At 47.0% G+C, this 10,336-nt stretch overlaps 1 protein-coding gene across 1 annotated transcript in view; it reads left to right on the forward strand.

Annotated features, from left to right (window-relative positions):
* Positions 1-9,960, forward strand: part of FAM102A (family with sequence similarity 102, member A) — a gene marked incomplete at its 5' end in the record, with an annotated part of 11,878 nt that extends 1,918 nt beyond the window's left edge. Inside the window, 8 exons of the mRNA XM_010184827.1 lie at positions 1,993-2,109; positions 2,595-2,641; positions 5,247-5,398; positions 6,501-6,605; positions 6,870-7,059; positions 7,246-7,367; positions 8,521-8,590; positions 9,469-9,960. Of these exons, the coding sequence (XP_010183129.1) occupies positions 1,993-2,109; positions 2,595-2,641; positions 5,247-5,398; positions 6,501-6,605; positions 6,870-7,059; positions 7,246-7,367; positions 8,521-8,590; positions 9,469-9,514 (849 nt within the window). The remainder of the gene's footprint in view (positions 1-1,992; positions 2,110-2,594; positions 2,642-5,246; positions 5,399-6,500; positions 6,606-6,869; positions 7,060-7,245; positions 7,368-8,520; positions 8,591-9,468) is intronic.
* Between the last annotated feature and the right edge of the window lie 376 nt (positions 9,961-10,336).

Below are 10,336 nucleotides of genomic sequence, written 5' to 3' on the forward strand. Positions count from 1 at the left end.
AGGGTGATGGAGCTGTTTGTGCTCAAGACAGAGTTTCCATTGACTCGCGCACCTTTTGGTTTGACGTTAATGTCACTTCAGTGTCAGGGGTTATAGAGTGGAAGCCAACAGGAAAGACTGATAAAGCGGAAACTCAATTCCCTGAGCTGGAAGAAACACCATCAGCTGGCTGGAAAACTGAGGAAACTATTCTGAAAGGTTACATCTGAAAACATCCTTTTGTTAAGGGATCCTTCCTCTATATACTGGGAGTCTGCTTCCTGAGAAGAGCTTCTGACCTCAGCACACCGTATGGGCGCTGGAGGGTTCTCCCACACTGTCCTCCAACGTCAATCTCAGGGAAGTCAGTGGAGGAAGAGGTGTCTGGGTCTGGGCCACTCCCATGCCATGTCGTTCTGCTGGTGTGGTTGTGCCATCTCTCCTCTGTCCTCTGGTTTTGTCATAGTGATGGATCGCAGCTCCCCCTGAGGCTTTCTCCTGTCCCGTTTATCTCAAAGATATAAAAATTCAGGTTTGTTTCCTTATCAGGGAATATTCTTGGGCTAGAAGAGAAGAGGAATGTGTACAGCAAGGGCTGGAGAAACACTTGCATTAAGGGAATTCTTATGAAGGGAGGAAAGTTAGGTGACTTTTTTTCTTCCTTTTTTTGAAGAAAGGTTCCTGCTCTATCCCACACTTTTTTTTTTCCTTTACCATCAGTTCTTGTTCCCCTTTGAGAATGGGATGGAGGAAGTGGCTATGCTGATCTTGCTGGTGTCTTCCCCTGAATCATATATCTTGTGCAGGCTGGGGCTTAGACTTTTGATTGGGAACAGGGAGAGCCAGGGTTCACATGGCAGTGACTGTGGCTGTGACTCCTGTCAGCTTCTACCGTTGACAGAGCACCACATTTCTTTAGGATGGTGCTACTGTTTAAGGCTTCCAGTTCAGCTGTGTCATCTGGCTGTCAACACCAGGGCAGGAGAAACGTACTTCAGTGCAGAGTTACAGCCACGTCTGCCCTGCTGCTTCTCCACCTTCTCTCCATGTTCTCGTGGAAGCTCGTGTTTGCGTTGAAGTGACGCAAACTGTCTACGCTTGGATGGTTTGGCCAAACACGGGGTACAGCATCTCTTCCTGATCAGATTAGCTGAGACATGACTGACTCGTATTGCTAAAGCTCTGCGTAAGAGAAGCTGTAACTTTTCCTTTGAAACACTGTATTCTTACACCAGGAATTGGAGCAGAAAAACAAAAACACTCTTCATTGTGTTTGTCTTTACTCTAGAGGCATCAGTACCCTCTTTGAATTTGCCTGTCACCTTTCCTATCTGCTTCTCCTTTGTTAGAGAAGGTTTAGAGAGCTCACAACTAAATCTTTCCAAATATTTCTCTTCCTTTCTGGCTGCCAAACATACCACTTCTAGATAAACCTTGGAGGTGTTGAGGAAACTTTGCTCCAGGAGTTCCCCAGCCCAGCGGCTGTGGGAAGAAGCCACATGCTCTGCTGCATGGCTTGGTGTGCTGAAAGTCTCGGTTTTGTTTTTCGGGACGGTGTCACTTTCCTCTGTAACAATATCCTTTCATCTCCTGGTTCACATGCTCCACTGCATTCTGGGATGGCCCGATACAAAGGGTGCCTTATTATGTTTGTGTGTGTGCGATTCTGTTTTTTCCACATCGTTGACCTAGAGCCTTCCATGTCCTTGGTTATGCAATGGCTGTGGGCTGGTTAACCCTGTCCTGGCCAGCACCACTGCTGCGCGTCCTCCCTCCAAGCAGGGCTGCTTCCTGAAGGCCTCTGAGTGCCCACCTGGCTTGGAATGAGGAATGTGACCCTGCCCATCCTCGAGAGTAGGAGATCCTCACAGCCACCCCTCCGTGTGTACCGGCTCAATTCCTGCCCTTGCTCACAGATGCGCTCTCCTCCTTTGGTCTGTGTGACACCACGTATCCCTTTATTGAGTAATTTTTGTTCTTTCCCCTTCCCCTCTATTGTTTTGTTGGCTACAGCTGGGCTTTGCTGATCTAAATCTGGCAGAATTTGCGGGCTCTGGATCCACTGTCCGTTGCTGCTTGCTGGAAGGATATGATACTAAGAACACCCGGCAGGACAACTCCATCCTAAAGGTACAGCAGCTACTACTGCCACAGTGGAAATCCTACTATGGAATTCAGAAAGATCACAGCCGGAGTGCAGGGTCAGGCCTGAGAGAAGCTCCTGTTATGTACAGAGACAGGATTTTGCTTTGCTGCTGCTAGTCTGACTTGGGAAGCTTCCCATTGTCAGAGTTGCCCTTTGATATTTTGGCCAAGCAACGACCCTTGATGGTGTTCTTTGTCATCAAAGAGACCATGAAGAGGAGAGGGGAAAGGGTTTCTAAGTGCATTGTCAGGGCTGGTGTCCTCCTGCTGAGTCACTGCCACTTGGAGTTACTGATGCCAGTGATCTGGGGCAGGGAGGGAAATACCTTGCTAAATCCCTGAAGTTGATTTCCTTTGGAAAGGAGCTAGGTCTTGCTAATCTTTACACCTAGTCCTTGGTCTCCTGGCTGTTGTTAAGTGAGGAGCTCACTGCAGGATGGCTAACGATGTGCCTTGTCCCCCCTCTCCAGGTCACCATTGGAATGTCCCTGCTCTCGGGGGACCCCTGCTTCAAAACGTGAGTTTCTGCATCCTTGCCCCGTTCTGGGCAGACCAGGACACCTGGTTCTTTCACAGTTCTCTGTTGGAGACTGAAATTGATGGGGAGTGGGAAAAGATGGCCTTGTTATTGGGAAGTACAGGAGAAGGTTGGAAACTGGTGGTCCAGGTTGTGGAATCAGCCAGAATAGCTAAGCCAGCCTGTGCTGTTGGTTGATTTGTGCTCTGCTCTGGCTTTCCCAGCTTGGTTACTGGTTGCGCCAGGACTTTCCCTGCTGGTGTCAGCTGGGTTTTGGAAACTAATGGACGTTGACAACAAACTTCATGTTTTGCGTGAAGGGTGGAATTTCTCATAGCTCTGGGGTTGGTTTCACTGACCTGAGCAGGGAAAGGTCAATGAAGAAAAGTCTTGGCAATGTGCTTCAGCTCATACCATGCAGGAGAAAGATCTTGAATTGAAACAGCAACAAAAATACTGCAAAGCTGACTAATTTTAATTCTCCTTTTCTTCTACAAGGCTTACAATTTGTATTAATTGGCAAAGAAATTGCAATCATGTACTTATTTTTGCATCGTGATAGGAAAGAATAAGTACAGTTAAGCTGTGAAGCAGCTTTGTTGCTTAAAGAATTGTTGGGGGATCAACTAATAAATACACCGGCAACATGTACGTACATGCTGCAGTGTGGTGGTGCAAGACTCTGCGGCCCGAGCCAGGCGGCTGTGGTGCGCTGTGAGGTGTGTGACCGTGCAGGGCTGCCGTGTGCTGATGTAAATATTGTGTGTTGACTCCCAGCAGTATGAGAGAAGAAAGCTTTACCTTGAGGCCATCTCTTCCAGCCATGGTATTCTGGGCTGAAAGGTCTCATTTTAGAAGCTAGCTTAAAGTGTGTAAATGAGCTTGCGTTCTTGTTATACAATGCTGAGTAACTTTTGGTTGGTTTATTTTATGAATGGCTTTTCACAGTGCTGCAGCGTTTTCTGAGACTTTCATACCCTAAATGCAGTGTCATTTGATTCTGAAAAAATTCTCCTTCAGAAGGACATGTAATGAAGAAGTTTTGGATATCTTAAACCATAACTTTGTAACAGTAACAGATGTTTTAAATCTGGAGTACTAGGATGTCTGGCAGTAACATGTCTGACAAAAATACCTGTTGCTCCTTCACTGTGGAAGCAAGTCCTGAAAATGATACAAAACTGAATTTATATTTCCATTTAATATAAGTAGGGTCAGTCTGAAAGTCAGGCCTCCTGATTTTCTTAAAGGATTTCTGCAGTCATTCCCGTTTTTTTTTCCTTATATGTTGATGATGTGCAAATGTCTGAAAATAGAAGCTTGGCATGTAGAATTGTCCTTGGTCAGTAGAGCTTTTGAGAAATGGCACTCATTAGGGGATTAGGTAGGAATTAAACTGTGCTGGGAAATCGCTTCAGAGCGCTGACTTTCTGCAGCACTCAGGTGAACCGTCTCCTCCTGGGTGTCGTGCAGGAGGGCAGAGCAGGCTGTTTGCCTGAGCTGACAGCTGCTGCAGGAGCAGTTGCCTTGATTAAGGCTGTAAAGGCCTCGTTAACCTGCACAGCAAAGTCCCCAAAGTACCCGGGTGCATGTAAATCACTGATAATGTGATTAGGGAGGGTTTTTTCCTGGTTGAAGGCTTGCTGTGGGTTTCCTGAAACCTTTGTAGCCGTTTGGCTGCCCATGTAAAATATTCTTAGTGCTTTATTCTTTCTCCCAAAACAATACAAAGGTCCTCTCATGTAGCATCTTCCCTCAGAGCTCCAAGTGAGACAAATAAAAGTTTTTCTTTCTCACTCCTCACTTAAAAAGCATAATATGATCCATTAGTTCCAGTTTAGGGCTCCAACAGGAATATTCACTTTGCCACACTGCACATGCCATGGCTTCCACCCAAAAACACTTCTGGAGGAAGGGAGGGGGCTCTGGGCACTTGCAGCTCTGTCCTGCAGTCAGCATTTACAAAGGGATGTTGAGAGCACACAGGATAACCAGAAAAATAATTTTGACAGCTGGAAAAACACTGTGGTCTCACTGAAAAGGAGTTTAATCGTCAGCTTAAAAATGGAAAGGTTATTTGATCGCTATGAAAGTACTCTCCTAGAGGCATGAGATTGTTCAGATAAAAGCTTTCTTTCTGACCTGAGTCAGAAAGGTGGTGTGAAAGGGAGCTGGAATTGAGAGCTGGACACCAGCAAACTGGTTCCTGTTTGTGAAGCCAACTGGCCACTGGACGTATGTTGGGGGAAAAGGGCAGTTCTGGATGGTCTTCTGGAGGTTAGTGCAGGCTCCAAGCCTGTTGTCCTATATAAATGATTGCATGGTCCCCTTTTGCTTTAGTTTAGCTCAGAAACTTGCATTTCCTTGTAATGCAGTCCAGATGCAGCACAAGGTAGGGAAGACCTGAGTCTTGCATGTAGGAAAACAATATCCAGTGTCACACTGTGCTGCTGGTCACAGAGGGCTGCCAGCTTCCCCCCACCATGAAGGGTAGGGCCAGGCAGGGGCGACCCTCTTGACAGAGCAGGGTGGGAATTCCTGGTATCATGGGGTGATTCCCAGTGCCTACCTGGCAGTTTGTAACTTTCTTCTTCTCTGATTTCAGGCCTCCTTCCACCGCCAAATCCATCACCATACCAGGGCAGGACTCTACCCTGCAGCTGACCTGTAAGGGCGAGGGAACCACAAGCAGCAGCAGCTCGGCCACCATTGGCTCTCTGCGTCAGACCAAGCCAAGAGCTGCCATTCTTAGCTCAGGTACGAGTGCCTGTCCTGGAGCCCTGCAATGCTTGTCTGTGCCGGGATATTTTTGCTTTTCCCAGCAGTTGCATGCGCAGAAATTCTTTAATTTTTCATGTCTTCCTGCACCCATCCTCACCCCTCTGCTCATTAAGAAAATTAAGAAAACCAAAACCACCTCTTAAGTGCATTTCTTTTTTCTTTCTGCTGGGGATTTAATAATTCATGTATCGCAGTCATCCTTGCTTTCCATTGTGTTCAATGATACTTAACATTGTTCTTCACTCAGCTGTTCTGTTGCTCAGACTTATCTTACAGAAAAGTTCCTCTGAAGGTTTTAGAGGTTGGTTTGAGGTCTAATGGCCTTGTTCCAGCTGCTGACGCAGAGTTCTTTGGCTCTGTATAAGCCCGTTTTCAAGGGCAATGCATTTTCCCGTAGCCTTTTTTCCTTTCCAGCACACTCCAAATGTGTGTGTGCAGGCAGATACACTGCACCAAAATAGCACTCTAGTCTCATCACCTCAGTAACTTAGCACAGTGGGCAAGTGCAGTTCTTAAAAAGGTGGCTAATACATTACACTTGTGCACTTTTGGATAAGCTTGATCCAAGAGAGACAAGCAGAGGCAATAACCAAGGAGCAGAGGTTATGCAGAGGTTTCTGTATTGAATTCAGGTGTGATTTAAATGGCATGGGCTCTCTCACAAGTAATAGAAGGGGAAAGGTAGTAACAGGAGAAGCACCCAAATTGGGACTTTAATACTTCACTGCTGGTGGCCATTTCATGCTTTCTTGGTCTTAGCTTAATGCTTTTAACTATGGGTAGCTTCAGATACTACCTATCCTCCTAGGTCCTTCAAGCCCTCAGAGATGCTTGTGAATTCGGGTGCTGAATGTTAGAATGTTAGAATTAGTCATAAGCTTGACAGAGAAGCTCACTGTTTTCCCTTCTCCCCAGTTGCTTCTAAGCTCTGTGCTAGCCTGTACAGCAGTGCTCTGCCAACAAACTTGGCCTTTCCTTGATCTAACATCCCGAGATCAGCCTCCGGTCCAAGGTGATCAGCAGGCAATGTGCTGGCTTGGTTATGGTGTAAGTGGAGTGCCCTCTTGTTCCTTGGCAGGTGTTCCAGAAGAACCGGACCAGAACCTGTCCAGCCCGGAGGAAGTTTTCCACTCGGGGCACTCGCGGAACTCCAGCTACGCCAGCCAGCAGTCCAAGATCTCCGGTAACCATTGACCTGCACGGCTCCGTCAGCACCGGCCCCGTCCCTTTTTCTTTCCTGCAACAAGCCCTTCTGAGAGTGATTTGCAGCAATCTCTCTCACCCTGTTCTGTAATATCAGAGTCTCCTGTTTAGTCTGCAGATGAGCTCATAGATGTATGTCTAAACCTCTGTATATGGGAACAGAAATGCTGGTCTGAAGCTGCCCTGCCTGCTAACTGTGATGCCAGGAAAAAAGATCTGATTTGTAATCACTCTATATTTGCAGGTTACAGCACGGAGCACTCCCGTTCTTCTAGTATGTCTGACTTGACCCATCGCAGGAATACCTCCACCAGCAGCAGTGCATCTGGAGGCCTGAGTATGACGGTGGAGTGTCCTGAGGGAGAGCGGGACCACAAACTTGAGAAGCCACCTCGCCCCCCCAGACCAGCCATTCTGCTGGATAGACCCTCCCGGTAAGTAACTGGAGAGCAAAGTGCCTTCTCTGGGAAGGCAAGACAGAGTCTACTCCTTTGTCTTCATGCAGTGGCAGATCAGACTGTAGCCACTGAGAAGGAGGCTATTGCCAATAGAAGCAGGAGAGTGTATGAAAGTCTGTGTCTTGAAAAGCTGAGTAAGTTTTCCCTTTTATTTTCTCTCAGGAGGAAAAAGGATTCAGTGGAGAGTCACCCAACCCGAGTGGATGACACCAGGATCGATGCTGATGATATAGTGGAGAAAATAATGCAGAGTCAGGACTTCACAGATGTCAGCAATACTGAAGGTGAGAGGAGGAGTCTCAAAGGGTCTTGGCTGTTCCTTTAGCAAGGCTGCCAAGCTTTTACAGTCAGATCTGCTCTGCCATGGATTCTCTTCTGCTTTTGACAGCAATTTGCTTTCAGCACTTGCTAGGTCTTTCTGTGATAGGTAAACAAACCATGTGGATTTGGGAGCTGCACATCCATTAGCAAATAGCGCTTGCTGCTGTTCTACACACTACAACAGAGGTTGAACAGTAGCTCACACATGCAGAATGAGAGGGAGGAAAATACTGATTTTTCAGTGCAGTGGAAATCAGTTACATCAGCTGCCTGTACTGCTCTAGTGGCCTTCGTCCAGGGTCAGCCCAAGGGTGTTTATTAAAGTAGGTGAGCACAGCTGGAGGGGAAACAGTGCATCTCTGCAAAAAAATGTGGGAAGAAAGGTGAGTCACAGCATGCTGGTGATCAACTCTGTCCAAGAGCGTAAGAAGGGGTTTTCTCCATTGCAGTCACAGCATCTGTTAAAAAAACCCCAACAAACTAATAATATCATTGCATTTGTTCTGATTTTTCGGTTTAGCCTAGAAATCAGTCTTTTTCATCCAGTTGAGGCTTTTTGATAAGTTTTAAACTTGAGCCTAGCTTGTTGTTCATGCTTGTCTACGTTCCTGTTAGTCACCTTGAATCATTGCACGTGGCAACACTCTTACCATATATATGGGAATATGCACCTCACTCAGCATGGGTTCAAACCAGGCTGAATGCAGCCACCTCTCACCAGCAGAACAGGCTGAATTTCTCCTCCAGTGATTAGCCTACCAAAGCAACATGAGGCCTCACATCTCATCTGTTCACATATGTTTAAGCTGACCAAGAACTTGCATCAATGGAATTGCCTTAAAAGAGGCAGCTGGAGTATTACTGAATTAATTTCTCTGCGGTTACTCTTCTGAGGCTTAATGCTGTGGTTGATTTGTACATGAGGCTCCCTTTCAGAGCAAGAAGAGGAGTTCCCAGGGGCTCTATTACTGTGGGAACAGCAGAAAGCATGCACATACATTCACAGAAACACACTTGTTCTCGTGCTAAACGTTGTGTAATGCAGCTGGGAGGGGAGCACCTGGCAACCGTCCGTACTTCTGGATTTTGATGTCTGACTTCCTTTTCTATCTGCAGACAGTAACCTGAGGTTGTTTGTGAGCAGAGATGGAACAACTACATTGAGCGGTATTCAGCTGGGAAACAGGTAGGCTTCCTGAAAGGCTGGCAGACAGAGGGGCTCCAGAGAGATTAGTTAGCTCTTAGTACCCAGGAAACTCTCACCTTTTGCTGCAGGAGAGATTTGTAAACATCATGTGCTACGTGGTGGCTTTATTCCCACTTTAGCACCCCTGGGATCCCTCTGATGACGGGCTACAGCTGCACTGGAGTATGAATGTGGTTCCCAAAAGGTGCTCAGAGGGATAATGTGATCCTAGGTGTTAGATGTGAGAAGTAAGGAGTAAAAGGACAAAATGGAAGAGGTTGGTTCTTGCGTGCTCCTGCACCACACTGAAGGCAGGGAGCTTTGCCTCCTGCTGGCCTGCAGCAAAACTGCAGCAGCCTGGAGTATTGTCCGTTTTCCCTGCCTCCTCCAACTTCGTGGAGGATTTGTTCTCTCCGGAAAGGCTTCTGAACAAATACCACTTTTTCTTGCCACAATAGCTCTTAGTACAGTGTCTTGGCTAGTTTTGTTTGAGACTTTATAGCAACTTTTGAGGTTAAAAAAAAAATGCAGTGTTGGTAATGCAAAGACGTGTCAAGTTGGTGACAAAACTGGGAGCAAAGCAAAGCCAGGAACTCTGGCTCTTTGCGCAGGATACTCCCCCTTTCCTCTGTCCTTTAGAAGGATTCATGTGTTACACCCCACTCGTTCAAGTGCTCTAGTGTTAGCTTGCCACGTAGCTGTCTGTTTTGTATTATGAGGGTTGACTTCTTGCCAGACTGACTCGTTATTTTCAGTATTTTTTGTGGGGTTAGAGGGGGATGTTTGTGAGTGCAGACCTCTGAATAAGAACTTGCTTGCTCTAAGTGACTGAGGGAAATAACCGGGCTTTCTCATCTTCTTCCCCTGTGTCTCCCTAGGGTCTCATCTGGAGTTTACGAGCCAGTGGTGATTGAAACCCACTAAATGTGAAGAACAGGGTAGAGCTGCTGGAAACAGACCCCCTACCCAGTCCGCTGCCACATGGATGCCAACCTTTACCTCTCTTCATGCAGCATTCCAGAAGGGATTTCACCACGCCCCTCCCCGTACATTTGCACTGCAGAACTACTCCGAGACCACTCCAGATCATGCACTTTCCCTGCGTTGGCATTACCCTTCTCCGCTTCCCAGTTCTTCCAGTGCCTGCCTTCCTTCCCCCTGTTTCTGATCAGACGCAAGGTGTCTGTGAGGTTTGTCCTTAGTCCCAGAGGATGTTGCTCATCTGCATTCACCCATTCACTTGCAACAGGGGACTTCTCAGCTTCTGTCTCCCCAGAACATTGGGTTATACCACTGTGAACTCTTCAAACCACTGGGGGAGGGGGAAACCGTTCTAACCAAACCGAGAGCTGCTCGTTGGTGACACGGTGAAATGGTCACTTGCAGGATGCTTTATTCCATTGACTCTGCAAGGGAACATCACCTTCCAAGGCAACGGTTTTACTCAACAAGGTATGCTATGGTGTGCACTTCACCTTCCTACCCTCAAATCCCCAAACATCCTCTTCTCATAGGAAATATCTCCCAAAAGTGCATTTCAGAAAACTACCACAATCCAGATGGGAGTTGATAAACGGTTGAGTGCTAGTGCTTGTTATACCACTAACCACATTACACCCTTCCACTGCTGGGCATGGAAGGGCAGTGTTCATCTATTAGCATTAGCAGGAGCACTTTAGAGGTTCCACATTTTACCTGGAGGAGGCTTCTACTTGCTGTTCCAGGAGCATAATCCCTGTTTGCTGG

The sequence above is a fragment of the Mesitornis unicolor genome, unplaced genomic scaffold (genome assembly GCF_000695765.1).
Source record: "Mesitornis unicolor isolate BGI_N332 unplaced genomic scaffold, ASM69576v1 scaffold29395, whole genome shotgun sequence".
NCBI lineage: Eukaryota > Metazoa > Chordata > Aves > Mesitornithiformes > Mesitornithidae > Mesitornis > Mesitornis unicolor.